This window comes from Tauraco erythrolophus, chromosome 2, assembly GCF_009769465.1.
Source record: "Tauraco erythrolophus isolate bTauEry1 chromosome 2, bTauEry1.pri, whole genome shotgun sequence".
Classification (NCBI taxonomy): Eukaryota; Metazoa; Chordata; class Aves; order Musophagiformes; family Musophagidae; genus Tauraco; species Tauraco erythrolophus.
In genome coordinates this window covers 46,349,181-46,369,150 of record NC_141466.1, presented here as the reverse complement: position 1 = coordinate 46,369,150, position 19,970 = coordinate 46,349,181, and the positions used below count along the sequence as shown (strand labels likewise).

General features: G+C 35.4%; 2 protein-coding genes across 2 annotated transcripts in view; one reads left to right on the top strand and one right to left on the bottom strand.

Moving 5' to 3' along the window:
• The window catches only part of MCPH1 (microcephalin 1), a 135,349-nt gene that overhangs the window by 54,358 nt on the left and 61,021 nt on the right, over positions 1 to 19,970 (top strand). The gene's annotated exons all lie outside the window — the stretch shown is intronic.
• Positions 1 to 19,970, bottom strand: part of ANGPT2 (angiopoietin 2) — a 47,548-nt gene that overhangs the window by 5,603 nt on the left and 21,975 nt on the right. The window contains 7 exon segments of the mRNA XM_086608336.1: positions 274 to 440; positions 904 to 1,005; positions 10,542 to 10,672; positions 12,966 to 13,201; positions 14,957 to 15,041; positions 15,044 to 15,076; positions 17,194 to 17,347. Of these exon segments, the coding sequence (XP_086464462.1) occupies positions 274 to 440; positions 904 to 1,005; positions 10,542 to 10,672; positions 12,966 to 13,201; positions 14,957 to 15,041; positions 15,044 to 15,076; positions 17,194 to 17,347 (908 nt within the window).

The window sequence follows — 19,970 nt, the reverse complement described above, 5'->3', positions numbered from 1 at the left end:
ATCCTAGATCATACCACACTATACCATGTCTTCATCTTTGTGCATCTTGTGTGTTAAACTCATCCAGTGTGCACTAGTAAAATATACATTGTCTTCATTGGGAAACAATTTATTATTAAGACTGTTTAAAGCAATAGGTGAAAAATGGAGCAAACATTATGATGTTTTTTCAGTTCACTCAAAATAATTTGTATGAAATAAGGTCATGCATCTACACAGTCTAGACTGATTACTATCAGATTTTTTTTATTCAGATCTGATTTTCTTGCTTACCTGTATTTTAGTTCTTCATTTGCTAGAGAGAAATGGTCATACAATGAATATGCCTCATTTCCTTCCCAGTCTTTCAGGTGTATTTTAAGAACGTAACGCTTCTGATTAGTCAGTTGAGAAACAAACTCATTTCCCAGCCAGTACTCCCCAGCAGGATCACCAAATCCCTGTAATTCAAGTTGTATATTTAAATAGTTTAGTTTTGTTTTTTCCTTTGAGTTTGAAAAAATCATTTTATCAATTTTTTAAGTTTAATAGTTTTCAATATGTCAGCTAAGAATTTCACTGTGTCTGGAGGGTTATATATTTCAAAAAGTTATTTTCAGCAAAGATAAACTCAGAAATCTGAAATAGTGAATCAATATTACTTAGTAGATTTGGAGCAGTTTCTACTGTTGCCACTAGAAACACAAAAATAAATAACTCAAAAAATGTGGACATATTGAACAGTTGATTAAAGAACAAACTTAGGCCAACACCTTATACTACTCTGGCATTTCCTAAATGAACATCTAAGGACAAAGACAGCTTCTCCCTGCTTACCTTCTAAGGATGCTATTAATATAACTTTATTATATCAGATTTCAAATAATAATAACTAATACTAAGGCTTCAAAAACCATTGTTTACCATCTTGTACTCTTTCCATGTCCGGTGAAAGTCCACGCTGCCATCTTCACGTCTCTGAATAACGGTCCAACCTCCTCCACCAGTCTCCATGTCACAGTAGGCCTACCAGAATAAACATTTAACAGCGTAAGTGCATGCAGTTATGGGAAAACAAAAATACAAAGTATATACTTTGCAGAATTCTATATAGTGGCATGTTTTAAAGCGTACAAGTGCAAAAGGGTATTAACCTAAAAATGCTGGTTTTCATAACTTTCATATGAATCAGTTGTGGTTGTCCACAAATAAATGTGATTCCCCAGTTTATATCACTCTTAACAGAATACAAAAGACACCTTAAAAATAGCTGGTAGCTGGTGTTAAAGGAAGACAAAAATGCATGTAGCTTCTGATTCTATACCTCTCTCTTGCATTGATATTTTTGTGAGTTTCTTGATGAAATATTTCTCCTGAAAGATGTTTTCACTTCTCCAGCTTTTTTTGTGAGAGATCCATTCAAATTTCCCATGGTTTATCAGAGTTAAATTCAGGCAGTGCGCAATCTGAAATACGTTTTTATTTCCACTGTCATTGTCCAATAGCTTTGCAGATGGTCTGACCCAAAAATTAAGTCTAAATGTAGAACTATTATTACCTGAAAGTTCAATCTTGAAGCTATGTTGTTATATATACAGACTGCAACAAATATATTCTAGAACAAAAACATAATGACTATAAGATGTTTTCAAATATTCATTAATCATCTTTGATTTTACCAAGTTATTGCTAAACATTTGAAAGGATTGGCATGTAATAGGCAGTTCACTGAACTCAGTTTTAGAATACCCAATAAATGCATCCTAGTTAAATTCCTAGTAAAATTCAAGTTCATAGGTGACTTTTCAGTCAGTCTCCTTCTAGGTTAAAATAGAAAGTGACTGAGTTAAATAGAATCCTGATGTATGTTTGCTGCAGTGTCAGAGATAAAAAGGTATTTACTGGAGGTGCCAAGACACTGGGAAGATGCTGATGGAAAAAATTATTTTGAAAATTTAGAATTTTTGACTGATGTTTGGGAGAATTAGGGGATAGATTAACAAGAAAATGTTGTGAATATGGGAATATTTAGGACCATTTTTCTTGAGAAAGGATTTAAAATTGCACCTAATTCTGCTTTTCTGAAAGTAGCAGAACTTAGATGTACATATGTGAAGTCAGTGGAGCTAAGCTGGTGTAAATCAATATAATTGAAGTCAAACTGCAATAAGTACCTATTTAAATTGCATGGTAGTACCAATGCTAACTTTAAGAAAAATCTTAAATTTCTTGTACAAATATTCCTGTTTGGTGAGTCCACAGTTAATGCTCTACGCTCTCTCATTTGGAAGTTTAATTTTTTTTTTAACCACTTTCTGCCAAGGCATCTTCATGAAGTTACACTTTGAGTATTAAACTACATTAACTTCTAGCCTGTATTCTAGATCTTTCATCAATGAAGTGAAGTTGCATTTTCCCATTTACAGTAGTGGTGCCAAGATTTGGCTTCTTACACTTTGATAGGATATTTCATCTGTACAGATGAATTAAAAAAATAAAAATACCTAGACCTAAGAGTTTCATTATGAATTTGGATGTTTCCTTCTTTGTGTAAAAAAATCTCTTAGTGGTCTTCCTTCTTACCTAACTTATTACTGCTGCTTGTCACAGTATGCCTATAAATGCCCCAAATCATGACTGAATGACACCGAAAGCCGAAAGTCTTTTTCATCCTTTTCTATGGGAGATTGTCTTAATCAGTGTTAGCAGATTTGAGTTCTTTGAACTGTTAACGACATCCTAAAAATTAATTGAAAAAGTATGACTTCACAGAAGTCAATTTACTTCTATCTTGTCGAAGTATTTTGTGTCATTTTAGGAAGTAAGGTGTGCTCCTTACTAAGTTTTCAAAATAGTTGGCTCTTTTAGGGTATTCATGTATTTTTGCGTTTGTGTATTGTACATATGTTACAGACACACACACATATATTTATATAAATCAAGTAGCGTAATTACGATGCAAGCAGTGGCATATACACTGTTCAAAGGCATTGGACTTTTGAAGGGAAAGAAGCCCTTAGAGCTGCAAATGTTAAACATACTAATGTTTCAATAGGCTGTAACACACTGGAAATCCAAAGCAGACACTGTATTTTAAGGTTGTTTCTAGAGTCTTTGTTCAAGATCAGAGAATCGTGAGACATTCAACTGGAAATTTTTAGGAAAGGTAAAGAAGAAAAAGAGTTAGATTAGTGATTACTTGTTAAAGTATGTCATGTGAACAGAATTTAATTGAAAGCAGCAACTTTTAATCTGTACTGCTGTATGCAATTCCTTGTACCTTGAAGCCTGTTTTTTGTTTGTTTCTACTAACTTCGATATTTAATGACTGGTACAGATATGATAATAGTATATAAATTAAATTTAGTAAAAATAAGGAGTTTTAATTTTTATAATTAAAGGGCTGAAGATAAGGTATTGTAAAAGCTGATCAATGTGTTTAAGAAAGCTAACTTGTGATGTGTAATGCATACATGAAAATTAATTTCCACAGGAGGCTGTGAAGAGGGATACTAGGGATAGGCTAAAGCAGATGCAGATACTTTTATTAAGCATCTCTGTGAGTTAAAATGCTTATTTGATAGCGGTCAAGTATCATTGGTTATAGAGAAAGTAGTTTACTCTGAAGCTTTACCCCACTAAAAGGACAGTAAAGCAGCCAGATTGGGAATAGAACTGTTTCACCCTTCTCTGAAACATGTAGATTTTACTACTCAGAGAGAGGGGCTGGGTATTAATTTACATGGGCCACTGGTGCAGTCAAATATTGCTATTGTAGACGTTAATTGATGTTTTTGAATGTTACATACAATTTCCTTGAGGTCTAAATTTCAATTCAGCTAGAATTATTACTTTGAAGATATAAATGCCTTTAAACAGCACTTTATTTAGTTCTAATGAGATTAACATATTCTCAAACAGTGAATGGCTTGGAATGTCTTACATAAAATATTCCTGTTACAGCCAGTATCCTTTTTGTATGTGAAAGGTAAGACAAGTAGCTTTTATAGACACTAATAGACTCTTTGGGATAAATGCTTCGGTACTGCAAATTTGTTCCCAAAGGGAGAAGCAATTTAGTAGGAACTGAAGCACATAATAAGAAATTGAAAAAGTGAAGGCCATAAAAATCTCATGTAGATTTTTCTTACCAATAACGATTTTATAAATTTTATGTAAATTTGGGAGTATAATTTTTCCAAGCCAAAAAATTTCATGTCAGTCATCTGGTAGTGCTTCTAAAAGATGCCAGTTTATGGCCTTGGAAAGGGAAGTCTTTTCTTTCTTGGGTGTAAAGTGTGGCACAGGCAAAGGCAGTGTACTGGTTACATTGTCTCCTTCTAGTGTCAGAGTAACTATTTTAAAAGATGAGAAGATTATTGTTGTTTGAAATTTCAGTGTATGATTTCTAACTGCTGTACTTCATGGTTGCACACTTGCTCCCTTGAACTAGCTAATAGGTGAAAATTCTTTTTACCACCCATTAAATAAGCATCATGCAGTGAAATGTTTTGCTTTCAGGCTGGACTGGCAACCAGAACCCTGCCTTTCGAGGATTCACATATGCAGCTTTGCTCATGAAATCATTCCTTTGCCTTCCAGATCATTTCCCTAGAAATCAATTCTCTGACTAAACAAGATGAAAATACTTACTGTAAAACAAGGAACTTCAAATTTACATACATACTTGATTGATTGTTAATTTGGGAAAGAATAAAGTCAATGAAGAAAAATGGCAGTAAAGATTACATAAAGGAAATTAATGAAATAAGTTGATCTATTTTTATTACTTTTTACTAAAAATACTGAAGTGAATGATGTATATTCATAAGTAATTTTAAGGATGGAGATAGGCTATTCAGTAAAATGAAGATTAAGGAAAGGATTTGCTTAGTTTAAAATAAACACAATAAATTGCAGTGTCAGTGTGCAGAGGGAACAATTTCTTCATAATGTATGTGAAAGATGACAGGAGAGGAAGCATTTATTTAGACTATAACCTCTTTTTTAAAAAAAATCTTCATTCTCCAGTAAAATGATATGCTTATGAGGCTTTCTGTAGAACAGAACTCTTCTGACCTTTCAGCCTAGCCTAGGGTTTATATTCAAGAGGAAGAAATGTAACATTTTATAAAACTAGCAAAAATAGATACCAAGATTAGGCAGGCAGCAGGAGTCTTCAAACAGATGCCAAAAAGAATAAAGAGATTAGCCTCTCAAATTACAACAAATTGGCAGGGGGAATATTTGATTTATCTTGTGAACTGCTTCGGTACTTACAGTTCTAGCAGCTGTAGCACTGTGCAAGCTAAGGTCAGCTGTTTATATTTTTCACCCTCAGCTAAAGGTCAGCACTATATTTTTGAAAATGCTGTAAGCTATGTGTAACCAGAAGTAGTCCCCTTTCCAAAAATTATAAGCGTATAAGCTGTCAGCAGTCAATTTGATGTCTTTGCTGTCTAGGAAGTTGACTTCCAGAGCAAGTAATTTTTCTTCTTTCTTCTTGCACATTAGGATATTTGAGGTGTAAGTGTTTTCAGACCTTCTTTCTGAAGGGTAAGGCTGTGACTGAGTTATCAGGATGAAGATGCACTGCAGTTTTTATACCAAAGCAGGTGCAGTTGCCGTATCTGTGCAGTTTCCCTTTGCATCACTTTTGGCTGTTGTCTGAACAATTTTGAGTCGTGATGTTCAGTGATTCTGTATTGTGCTATCTCTAGCTCCTAGAGATGTGACTAGGTAAGAATTGTGGTCTTAGTTTCCTTGCTCCGGAAAAAATAACTACGCACATGGTTTACAATGTAGTTTGACTTAATACCAGTTACCAATGAAAGACAGGTGACAAGACTTCTAAAATTCACCAAAAAAACCCTCATCTGACCAGTTACCATATTGGAAAAGTTACACATAGGCTCTTTTTTAATGCTTGGGGTTGGAAACAATTTGTGTATGTGTATTTTAGACGTAAGGTCCACAGCATGGGCCCCTTTTCAAATGAATAGCTAGTTGTCTACATGATCCCTTTCTGGGAAAGTAATGCAAAACTTTTTTTTTTTTTTTTGTGAAGTTCAAACTTGACCAAATCACTTTCTGCAAGAAAGTTTTGGTTAAAAAAAGGCCTTGGCTTGGAATGTGTGTCGGTTCTGTGATGAAAATTCAGCTCACCGGGGTGGAAATGGGGAAGAGCTCAGGCACTATTTTCAGATTTGGGGTAATATGTTGGTAATAGTTGTGGTGATGGTTGAGCTGATATATTGGGGTCATACAGGTTCAACGATTCTGCCCGGTTAACACCAGGACGTTAATTGGTTCAGGTAACTGAACTATCAACTTTTCATGGGTTTACCTCTGCCATTTTCCCTTGTGTCATCAATCTTTTGCTTTTTTTCCTCAGTGTTTTTAAAAGGACTTAGCTTTTGTCCTGGTGCACAACAGGAAAACTTGAAAGCTTGGAAATATTAATGGAATGAAATAATTGTTTTCCTCTCAGCTCTCATATGCAATTCTTTAGTCTTGTGTTATGATAGGAGACAAATTAGAAAAGTGGGATCACTTACTGATTGCACAGAAGTTGTTTATAAGCCTGTTGGGAGATCAGAAGGTGTTACAAGAGGAAAAGACAAAAACATAAACAGCAGTGCAGCACTTTTGGCAAATAAAAAAGGTCATTCTGTTTCCTGGTCCGAGTGGCCATCCCCATCATAAACAGTTGAAAACGGTGTAACGTGTTGATTATCCCTAAACCTTCACTTCCCTTGACAACTCTTCTATTTGTATTTGTATAAAAAATCTGCATCAGATTAAAACTTTTTAATCTCTTTCATGTCGTATAGTAAATAAAATCTTTGCTGTCTTTTTAAGCGTCTTTTTCATTCTATCTGAAGTGGGCAGAACAAGATTAAAATTCTTTAATACTGCGAAATGAATTACTAATTTAATTAAATTATTACATTTTAACTACTTTTTTTTACCTAGTCAATTACCAAAATGGGTATTTTTGTTAAGTGTTTTAAGCCTCCATATTCAAATGTAAAGCATTTAATATTTTACAGTCTAGGAAATTTGCGATTGTACTTTTGTTTCAGGGATAGAATATTTTGGTAGACTTTAGTTTTGTAGAAATGTGTGTTACTTTGGCTTCTCAGATCATATAAATTGCCTAAGCATTTATGGCTTTGACAGTGCAGTGTTAAAGTCTGACAGAAATTTTCATTCTGTAATATGGCATGCACTTGTGTCTGCTTTTAGAAAATACGCATGCTCTGTATACCATATTTGATAGTAAAATTTAAACCAAAGGTAAATGCTTGGGACAGGTAAAATTAAAAGATTCAAGGAATATAACTCTTCCTGAGATGTCTGACAAAGACTGCTGCAATCTGTTACTTTATAGTAGCTTACCTCTTCTTTATAATTTAAAATTGTCATTGTAGATATCTGTGCTATTTAAATACCATTCTACGTCATGTGTAATAAAACACTTTATTTCATCTTATGTAACTAATTTTCTTTTGAAACAGATGTATTGAATATAGACTAGATGATTCCAAAGGAAAACCAGCCTTTTTTTTTTTTCCCTCCAAAAGAAGCAGACTTCAGATATCATCATTTCTCTAGATGATATCTGCAAAAATTGCAGGTTTTATGTGTTGTATTTTATAGATCTTACCCAAACAAATTACTTATTTCCTTTAGTTGAGAGCTTTGCAAGGGTAAAGATCACAAAGTCTGGTGTGGGCTAGACAAAGTTCTGGCACTTCAAAGACTAGTCACTGGTGAACCTAATTTCTAAACCTTTGCTGTCAAAACTTGGTAAAAAAAATGCTTTCTCTTTCAGAGTTTTACCAATTGCTTTTCCACATGTGCCCCCACTTTTCTCTGCTTCTGCACATGTTCTGTTAGGTTTTTTCCCCCAAGTATTTCTGATATAATAAAGTAGAACTATAGGAATTCCATAAAATACTTCCTGTTTTTTAAGGAAGCATCTACAATGTGAAATTATAAAATAAAAACATTAGAAAATTATTTAGTGTTTTTCTAAGAAATATATTAAGCATTTTTGTTTATATTCAAACATCCCTTAGCCTCCTCAGCCTGCTGTGTCTGAAAAGTTGGAAACAAACATTCATCATTCAAGTCCTGCTCCTCAGAATGCTCACTGCAGTTTTCAGTTCTTTATCCTCACAGTCCACCTGGGACTTTTCTCCCTTTTGGATTTTATTGATTGTTTTAACTGAATTACACTATCTGAAGCTTAATCATTTTATTTACTTCAGTAGATGGCGCATCTCTGTCAGGCATCCAGTGTTTCATCTACTGAGTGCCATTTTTAGCTCAAGGTCTCTTCTATAGCGATGTGATGTACTGCTTTAACTTAAATTGACATTAAAGTTCATTTGTTAAACACACAGAGGAAAAAAAATATCCATAGAAGAGTTTAAACTGATCTAGTGAAACCACTGCAAACTCTGACCTTTTATTTAACTCAGAGCAATATTTTCCAGGAAAGTCCTCTCTGTTACCCCGGGACAGTTTCACTGACCTAATTGCTAATGTAATTGTTACGCAAATGTCCTCAAAACTCTGCATGACAAAGAACTGGAAGCCATACACGTATCCAATATTAATAGATTGCTTACATGACTACACATCCATGAGTACTCTTTCATGCCCCTGATTTTACCTCCTTTTGCCACCTGAAAGGCCTAAGGAACTAAGAATTCAAGGAACTAAGAATTTAGAGGGGACAGGAGACTGCTGATCATGCAGAGCAATTATGTTAGAATTAAGATTTATAAAGAAATTACAGTACTATATTACCTTCACTGTGTTAATTATAGAATCATAGAACCATAGAATGGTTAGGGTTGGAAGGGACCTTAAAGATCATCTAGTTCCAACCCCCCTGCCATGGGCAGGGAAGTCCTCCACTACACCAGGTTGCCCAAAGCCTCATCTAACCTGGCCTTGAACACTTCCAGGGATGGGGCATCTACAACTTCTCTGGGCAACCTGTTCCACTGCCTCACCACCCTCAATGTAAAAAATTTTTTCCTTTAAAATCTGATCGAAATCTCCCCTCTTTCAGTTTAAAGCTTTTGCCCCTTGTCCTATCACTACACACCCTTGTAAAAAGTCCCTCTCCAGCTTTCCTGTAGGTCCCCTTTAGGTACTGGAAAGCTGCTATAAGATCACCCTGGAGCCTTCTCTTCTCCAGGCTGAACAGCCCCAACTCTCTCAGCCTGTCTTCATAGCAGAGGTGCTCCAGCCCTTGGATCATTTTTGTGGCCCTCCTCTGGACCCACTCCAGCAGCTCCATGTCCTTCTTGTGTTGGGGACTCCAGAGCTGAACACAGTATTCCAGGTGGGGTCTCACGAGAGCAGAGTAGAGGGGCAGAATCACTTCCCTCAACCTGCTGGCCACGCTTCTTTGGATGCAGCCCAGGACACGGTTGGCTTTCTGGGCTGCAAGTGCACATTGCCCAGAAAGTGCACATCTAGTACCTCAAGGGGGCCTACAGGAAAGATGGGGAGAGGCTATTCAGGAGGGCCAGTTGTGATAGGACAAGGGGTAATGGTTTTAAAATAGAGGGAGGTAGATTCAGATTGGATATTAGGAAAAAATTTTTTACCATGAGAGTTGTAGAACACTGGAACAGGTTGCCCAGAGAGGTGTTGGATGCTCCATCCCTGGAGACATTCAAGGCCAGGTTGGACGAGGCCCTGAGCAACCTGATCTAGTTGGAGATATCCCTGTTCCTTGCAGCGGGGTTGGACTAGATGACCTTTGAAGGTCCCTTCCAGCCCTAACCATTCTATGATTCTATGATTGCTGGCTCATGTTGAGCTTCTCATCCACCAGCACTCCCAAGTCCTTTTCCTCAGGGCTCCTCTCAATCCATTCTCCGCCCAGCCTGTATTGTGCTTGGAGTTGCCCTGACCCACGTGCAGGACCTTGCACTTGGCCTTGTTGAACTTCATGAGGTTCTCACAGGCCCACCTCTCCAGCCTGTCAAGTTCCCTCTGGATGGCATCCCTTCCCTCCAGCATGTCCACAACACCACACAACTTGGTGTCATCTGCAAACTTGCTGAGGGTGCACTTGATCCCACTGTCCATGTCTCCAACAAAGATGTTAAATAGCACTGGTCCCAGTACTGACCCCTGAGGAACACCACTCGTCACTGGCCTCCACGTGGACATTGAACCATTGACCACAACTCTTTGAGTGCGACCATCCAGCCAATTCCTTATCCACCGAGTGGTCCATCCATCAAAACCATGTCTTTCCAGTTTAGAGACAAGGATGTGGAAACAAAGAATGAAATTATGGCATGTTGAAGTGAGCAACAAAATGCTCATTCATTTCAACTGAGCCAAGATTTCACCTGAAGGACTTTCTTCCTGTGAGATACTCAGATCTGTAAATGATGCAATGTTCATAAAAAAAAAGGGCAAGTAATAAATGTCACTATTAACTAGCCTTTAAAATAGCATATTTACCAGCTAGATTAACTTTTTAACACACGGTATGCCTAGGTAGCACTTTATAGTCATCCTACCTTCTTTTCTTGTGCTGTATTGGGAAGTGTTAAGGTGTAGATTCCACTCGTTGTCAGTCCAGATTTGAAAGCTTCAGCACAGTCTTTGAAGCTGATTTGCTCCTCTTTAGCTATGAAGTTGTTCTTAGCTGCTAAAAATACAATAGAAATTGAAGGTGTTAAGAGGAGATGAATAAAAGTTACTATGAAGCAATTAATGATGTAATCAGCTTAAAGCTTTGTGAAAAATATGCCTGGTCCTAAAAGAAATGACAGATCAAGGTATTAATTATGTGTGTTGCTACTTTATATTATTTAGAGGCACTATTTTGATATGAGCGTGGTTCCTTGATAGGTTGAAAAGTGATGACATTAATATGTTGAATAAGAAAACTTAGGATCTAGCATCTCATTCAGTTGAACAGTTTCTGCTTCCATTCATTGCCTTTGCTGCACTCTTACATGCATTACAACCTCTGCACACATTAACTACTATTATAAACATATCTTAACTATCAACTGATTATATTAATAATGACCTTTGGCCGGTACTCTGAAATTGTGAAATCTAACATAAGAATTATGAAATCTTTTATAATACAGCTGACTGGAGTAACTACTCTTACAAAGTTTTTGCCCCTGTGCTGAGCAGGAACAGCTTTGTATGTACCAAGCTGAAACTTGGTAGCTCAGCCCAACACACCAAGGAAACATCCCTTCTGGAATTCATTTGTGTAAAAAATACATTTTAATATGCCTAAGCCTTCTTGTTTTACAGAACAATCTAAAGCTCATCTTTTTGTTCAGTTCTTTATTAACTATGGAGGTTGGAATTTCCTGGCATTTCGCCAGCTGACTGATATTTCATATTTGACCCTTCTGGGGTTGGTTCTGTGTATTTTCCTTTTTAATTTAATCTAACAAGCACAGACAGTTAGTACAAAGTTTTAGGTGCCATGTAAATATATGCTTATATTACAATTGCTTATTATGTTGGTTTTAGCTTGCTTATTTGTTATCAATTTACATGCTTTGCCTTAAATATAAAAATAACACGTTCAGTGTTTTAATTGCTTTTCCACACTCTATTGTTTGTATACTGTCTTAGAAGCTTTCCCTGCTAATTTTGTCTTTTTGGCAAACATTCATTATTTTTTCCACTCTGGGTTTAACAGTGTTGTAGCCAACATGACTTTGACTTGTTTACTTATTTGTGCACTAGCATAGCAGATAATATCAGCAGGAACTTGTACGGCCTTGGTAATGGTATTTAAGGGAATAGTGTCAGTTATTCAGGCAAAAAATTGAGGATTTACTTTGTTTAGAAAAATCTACAACATCATATTATTTAGGACACTACTGAAAGCGAGGACTTCCGAACACCCTTTTTCTTTTTTGTGATCCAACTTACAGTAATGTAGCATGGTCCATCTGTACTGTCCTTGAAGTTGTAACAACAGTTGTAACAATTTATTTTAAAATTTTCCTAGTATTTAATTTTAAATCCTTTTTTTAGAGGTTCTACATGCTTGTGTGTTTCCAGCCCTAAGAACTTTACTGGCAAACGTGTCAGATTCTTTACTCTTTTATATAGAACAGCTATTCCTTCTTAATTTGTCAAAGTTCCATATCAGACAGGAAATCCAAGGTAAGGAATTTGTTCATTTGTTTAAATCCTGTTTAGCCATAACTTTGAGTTTATGGTTTGTGTGGATTTTTTATGGAGCATGTGAATCTACATAAATTTGGAATCTATGATCGGTGGCTATGATTTGTTGCAGGGCTGTCAGGCATCTAGGGGTGAGATTATTGCCTATAAAATTTGCTAGGCTGAGGGATTTTTAGGATGAACAGGAAAGCTTCAGTGAAAGACTGGAGGACTCTTGGGAGTACCTGCTGCCCTGGGCTGGTGCTTTCTGTTGTCTGGGGCATACGTAGGTGCTAAAAACTGGGTCAGTGCTGATTCCTTTGCCTTTAATAACCACCCTAATTTGACCTTTCTTTAATCAACTCTGTGTGCATAGACCAATGAGAGGTGGCAGAAGGAACTTTTGTGAGCCAGGAAGAAAAGCTACAGGCCTACATCATGCAGTCTAACCTAGATCAAGAGAGTGTGTATTGTGAGATGAATGAGTGCCATGTAAGATGATACTTGGCATCTCTGTATTTTGTTGAACCACTGGAGAAGTGTGCAGGCAAACCAATATAAACCATAGAAGTTGAGCAAAATGTTGAAAAGAAACCACATAAATGTTCTGGTTGTTTCCACTCCCCCCCTCCATAAAAAATAGGTTAGTTAAGTCAGATGCAGAATTTAAGGCAAAAAAATACATAATTTTGAGAAGCAGAAGCATGAGGAAACTGATTGTTAAGACTTTTGTAGATAATAATGTACACAAACTAGGGAATGTCACTCAAATGATAAAGATGTCTGCTTTTACTTACAGTTTGGTGTAGATATCATAGTAAGCAAGTTATGAACAGTCTCCATCAGATCATGTTGCTGTTTTTGCAGAACTGAGTTGTTTACTGTAGCTGTAACTAACTGCTTTTCCAGTTCTTCTATAATAGAATTCTGTCTGGCTACTAGGACTTGAAGCTGATCTTTTTCATCTTTTATTGACTTCAGCTGAAGTGTGTGCTTGTCTTCCATCTCAAGAACTCTTTTTTCTAGAAAGCTAAATAAAAGATTACAGTTAGGCTTTCAAAAAGCAATTGTGAGCTGATGTAAAGAGAATCAAGCCCATTGCAGAAGTTTAGTTTTTCGTAAGTACTCAACTTCATTCTCTGATGCCATGCATGCAGTAGAAAGCTAAACGAAAGCTGAATTTAGTTTTATATGCTTTAATTTATTATATAACCATTAGTACATTAATAAACAACATTATTGAGTGTAGTCTCTATTGCAGACTTTTGAAGTGTTAACAATTGGGTGTTTGATAATTCAATGTTATGAAAGGAAACATGTAGTTTGGTCTTGAAAAAAGTATAGTAGTGCTAGAAGTACAAGGTGTTTAAAATGGAGACCCAAGGTAACCATTACTTATGACTTGAATACCGTTCTCTGACAGGTTAGGCATATTAGTGAGAGATTTCATGTTTTTATCGTATTAAAAGATGAAACTTATTTAAAGATGAACCTATGAACTTTTCAAATGTCCTGTAATTATAATAAAAATATATACTTAAAGAAATGTTACACTGCTAAGACAGGGAAACATGCAAATAGTTTCTCAAAGATGTGTTATCCATCTCTAGTTCTGGAGCTGGCATGAGTAGGTGACTGGCAGGAAAATTATTTCATTAGATGCAGAGTCTGATGAAAGATGCAGAGTCTGAGAAAGCTCATGTTAAAAGATGGATGGCCGGAAGGAAGAAGTTCACCTAAAATCCATTACTGTTACTAAAAAGAATCCTGAACCTTATAATTATGTTTCAAGCAGATTAGCTCGATGTCAGATTGTCTTTTGTTAGGTGAGAAATAATGCTTTTTTGTTTACGTGGGTTTTACAAGAATAGTCTACAGTCTGCTGAGTTCAACACAAAAAAAAAGTGACATTTTAAAATTCAGTATTTACTTTGCTTTCCATTTGATGAGGATGCTTGTTTTTATTATGCTGGTAGATAAAACCTTTAGGGAGCATATATAAATGTAGTAGAGTAGCGAACAAAAATGTCAAAACATGTCTCCTGTTTTTTTAAAGCTGATTCTTTTAAAATAAAAAGCACTTTGCACATATGGTTCTCATTGAAAAACATGGCTTTGAAGGAGAAAACTTACTGTTATTGCTGCTTTTAGATTTCTCTGTAAACTGTTTCTTGCCAAAAGTAAAATAAGACCCTGGTGATATGAAAATGAAACTAGCTGAAGAAAGGTACGAGCCTTTGGACAACAGCTGAGTACAAGAATGGACAGGAGTAATAGTTGGATATTGGTCTGAATTTCAAAAGATCGACTAGTAAGGAATGTTGAATATGAATAATATTTGGCTTTTCTCACCAGGTTAGAAAAAAAATGTAGTGATGACATGATTGTTTATCAGGATATCTGTGTACTACATGAAAATAAAATTTGAGAGATGTGGTTGCACTGGCTTAGTTTGAGTCAGTCTACATAATCCATAACTTAATCTGGATACATCTAGAGAATATGAATTAGCCACAAGTGAGATACTGAGAAGTATTTTAGTTTTAACCTTAAGTTCCTCATATAAAGAAGAACTTTAGATAGCAAAGAATTATATATAAACAGAACACCAGAAGAATAAATCTGCATGATTCTCTAGGCCTTTAATAATATATGACCTTTTTAATGAGCATAGCTGAGGTGAGGAGCCTCTGTACAAGGCCTTAATTTCCTACTTGCGTACGTTTGTTTCTAAAACCATTAGCAGGTCATGTAGCATTTTATTGGATTGATAGGCAAACTTACCTGTTTTTTTTCTTGTAATTTAGTTATCTCGTTGGTCTGATCTGAAATCTGTCTTTCTAGTTTGTTTGTTGAAAGAGAGTGTTCCAAAGCTGAAGTTCAAGTCTGGTTGTCTGGTTTAATACCTAAATAAAATTTACAAAAATATTTGAAAATCAAGACACTTCTTTTAAATAAATTGTAATTTCTTTATGTTGTGAAATCATACAAATCTCTACTTAAGCCTGTAATTTAAAAAATATTCCTGAACACTTAATTTAGGCAGAAATGCTGTCATAGAATTAGAATGAAGAAGAATATACAGAGTTGCACTAATTTTGTTCTTACACTACCATATATCATTGGGAATATTTCATTAGTATGCTATGTTTCTGATCAATGTTACTGTGTGCTTTAGTTTTGCTGTCATACCTTATACCTTCCCCTCTGTTATGATATTATGTCATTACTGGAATTATTATGGTTGTTGTTCAGAGAATAATAAGTAGAGTTCATTTTTCAATCTGGTATAGAAAGAAGGCACTTTGCATATCTCTTACTGGTCAAAAATCTTGGCCCAGTCCTGAAATTGCTAGATAATTCCTTTTTAGCTATTTTCCTTAATCCCAAATTATATTTTAAAGTGTTTATCATGTGAATCACACTTTTGTTGATTCATTCCTTGCATTTTAATGTTACCTTTCTATATGTATGGTTTACTATCTAAATATTTGCAACTTTAAATGAAGAAAGGCAGCTGTTAGGAAATGTGGAAGATACTTTTTGGTTTGTATCGGATTGCATTACTTTAAGGCATGTTTTCTAGAAATATTTTCTCATTGTTTTAGAACAGCTTTTTTTTAATTCAGCAGAATTTGGCTTTCCTTGGCAGGAAGAATTGATTACTCATGTCCTTCATGTTAAACAGTCATTCAGGACATGATTTCACACTTAAGTGCAATTGAAAACTACTGCCAAAAGTAAGTGTCCTTGAGAGAGTAATTGTTTGGTTTAATTTCCTTATGTTGTTAATTAAGCCCTTAACCCAGTCACCAGTAATTTCAAGCAGAGGAGGAAAGTTACAGTGATGATTTTCTTCCTCTGAGCAGAAAATTGAATAATTTCCATAAAGCCATTACTGTGAATGAATAAATACATTCTTTCAACATGTTCAAAACAGTGGGCTCCTGAATAATGCAATCAGAAAGTTGAATTCAGTACGCCTATGAGCTGTGAACTATCAGTTTATCAAAGAGTTCACAAAGTCTTGATTAGGTTAAAAAATGTAATTTAATTCACTGGTTGAATTCTACAGATAGTAAAATGTCTAACAAGGATTTTAAGTTTTGCATGCTGTTTATGTTATAGAAAATGTTATATTCATTATTTGTTTTGGGAATTGTACATCAGAATTTTCCTGCCGTGTTAGCAAAACTACAAATACATACTATTCTACATACATTAATTAGACTTGTCCTTATAACATATTAAAATCTGCATTCTATTTCACAGACTGTCTTATTGTAGTTAATGCTTTTCAATTAAAGCAATAATTAAAGTTAAACTCCTCTTTTTTGTTTGAAATAATTTAGAGAATAATGTGAACAGTAGGCAAATTTACTTCTGTGTGAATATACTTTTCTAGTAGCCTCCACATAATTCCTTTTTCTTGATTCATCTCTGATTAATTTATCCCCATTAAAGAACAATAACATGCATTGTGCTGGAAATGAACTATTATCCCACTTACAGCATCTGTGAAAACATTCGTTAAAAAGACACATTTTTCCTGATAAGAAGTTTTAAAAAGTACAAAGAAAAAATAGGTGTAAAAAAAGGAATTAGCTTGGTAAATGGAACAAAGGCAGTTTGAAGGAACTCTTGATTAGCTAAGATCTGGAGGTGAGAGATAGATAATCAACAGATAGTCAGTAAAGGTTGTATAAAAGCATACCAGTACCCAACTGATGCTCGGATATAGTAGTTTTAAGTACATGATCTTTGAAGATGAATGTAACGATTGTCTTGCTGGACATACTTCAACTCCTGCTGTAATGGAAGTCTTTCAAGTGACAACAGTGGGCTTGAGATGGAACTATGTGTTACCAAATACTGACATTTCCTTAAGCTGCATAGAGCTGTTCATTATAGTGATTGACTTCTAATCGTTGAACTGAATAGTGTAACACTAATCTGTGTTAAGTGTATAGTTGTAGGTGTTTGGGAAGCAGAAGTATTTTTAGGGTGAAATTCTTTACTTACTTGTGTCTTCAACATCTGTTAATTTGCGGGTCTGTTCAGCTGTTTGATTTAGTAAGTTTGTGCCTATTTCAATCATTACTGCAGTCTGGTTCTGCACTGCAGTTTGCTGGATCTCTACCATTTCTTTCTTCATACTGTCTTGGATGTAATTCTCAAGCTACATGGGAAAGGAAAGAGAGAAGATAGTTGCATTCTTTAAATGTTGGAAGGGGAGGATAGTACAGTAAGCCTGCTGGCTGCCTCACTAAACAAATTTTGTTCTTTGTCCTCGTCTATTATGCATTTATATGAAGCTTCCCAACGTTAAGTTCTGTGAGAGGAAGGACAAATATGACAAGGAAAGTGGGGCCACCCGTTTTCTAAAGGCAGGAACAGAGATTTGGAGAAGGTATGCAGAAGGCACGGCAATGAGAATGCTTGCGGGCACTTGGAAGCTTTTCTGCCTTAGTGCTCCCACCATTGTAATCACCAGAGGAGCTTCACTAGCTTTGGCAGCGATGGGAATTTTTAGAAGACAAAAGCTTAGCTTCCTGTATCTAGTGTTAAATATTTTCAAAAGCATTTTTTCATCACATGACTAGAAGTCAGAGAAGAGGTCAGATGTCCTTTAACACTGTTATGTGCGCATTTTTATCAGAGAGAATTTCAAATAAGACATGAAACAGCAGGAAAACTTATAAATACTTTAAATGCTTAATATTTAGGAATGCAAAAACTGTTCTAAATACTTGATTCTGAAGTCATTTCTGTTTCTAAACTAATAAAGCTTTTTTGGTAGTCATTTTATAACAGAGAAGACTGCTTTCAAGGAAAGCAAGGAGAAAATAAGTAGCAAGGAGCAAATTCAAGTAACCTTTCATGAAGTCTTTCTTTCCATGTGTCTGGATTATCCAAAAGGAGTCTGATTTTTCTCCGTGCTTCTTTACGGTCGTTTTCTCAATAACTTTGCAAATATTTCATATTTCATGAGCCATTGCTTATGTTTCAACTCTTAAAAATCAAGGCCATGTGATTTCTTTTTTTTCATTGACTGGTGAAATTTCTAGAAACTTCTAGACTCAAACTTCTACTTCACTCCAACATTGTTTTAGCAAGAGAACTATAATAATTTTTGAGCTTCACGCTGTACCTACAAAGAGTATACTAGCTAATAACAAATAGCTAGTGTCATTAAGCACAAATCATAAAACATCACGAATTCCTAATCTAAGGAAATGGTAAACAAGTTGATATCTTGATTTTTTTAAAATATTATTTTGATAATGCTATCTTGATATGAATAATGGTGTGTAGTGAGGAGGAGCTTTGAAGATTATTGTATAGCTACTTCCATATCACTGAGGAAAAAGCAGCTTATGGTTTAATATTCTATCAAACCACTGTTCAGATATAGCCATTCCACTTCTGACCAGCTGAAGATCAATTAGCAGATCTATCACCTTGGAATGTTTCCCCGTGAGCAAGGATTGGATTTTTTTTTTTCTGACTTCACAGTTGGTGTCAAATGAAGCAAGCAAGGTGTATTAGGAAGTTAAAACCTCTAAAACTGGAAGTATATTCTTAGTTTGAAGTAAGCATTGTTTCTTCTTGTCTAGTGTGACCAAACTTTCAAAGCAGTATTTGTTTGTTCACTCCATTCTCCCCCATGCGGCTTGTGGACTGCAATGCACAACAGAGACTTCAGATCTAGCACAAGCTTTGACCCTCATCTACTATACTGCTGCAATAAGTGTACTTACTTCACAGGTGTACCAGAAGGATTTAAGAATAGCCTTTAGACAGCCTTTAGATGCTCTTTGCATAATAACCTTTTTGAATACTAAATAAGCATACAACCGATTGGGTTTTGGCACGATAACCTAACACGGATACCTTGAATTGCCATTGCATTATGGCAATTAAGACTTGTTCTCTATTCACAGGATCAGTTCTTGAGTGTTAACCTTTTGCTCCTAGATATTCCTCCTTTTCAAAAGCTTCCCCATGCAGAGACGAATCTAATTTAACCAAACATGTTGGAATTTTTTTAAAATCTTTGGTGACATCTTTTAGGTCAACTTCTTTTCTGCTGAACTAAGATCAGCAGCTTTTAATTGTGTAGTAAGGGTAAGACATTTTTGATCCTTGATGATTAGGCTATAAGATGTTGGAGTATAGTGATAATTTAACTTAAAAAGCAGTGCAAGATGATATTTAGTGCACCGTAGCCCAAGGAGATGTGCAAAATTCTGAAGGCTTTTATATAGATAAAAAGAAGTAATTTTTCACTAAAGTTAGATGCTGCTCCATGAAGACCAAGAAACAGCAATTAATATGTGTCCCTCTGAAAGGGCCAGACATCTGGAGATTAAACAATTTCTATGAGTCTAAATTAACTTTAGCAACTGAAGCTGGAGAACTGGACATCATTATAGACAACTTGGAAAAGACCTTTGCTCAAATGCACCTTTGTTAAAAGAAAATAAAGGGAGATCTCCAGAATGCATTTTATTTACCTCAGTACCACAGTCAAGTATTGTAATGGCTTTATAAAATCATAGACCTGTTTAGGTTGGAAAGACCTGTAAGATCATCAAGCCATATCCATCATATCAAGTATATGGTCTTGCCTGGCAGACTGAACGCACATCAGCAGTTAGAAGGGACACTGGGAAAAACAAAGGACATGCAGAGAAAAAAGGAGAGAGACATCTCAGGTATCAGAAAGCTAACATATGAGAAAGTATTGAAAATATTGTTATCTATCTTCTTTATTTAGAAAAAAGACCCACAAAAAAAAA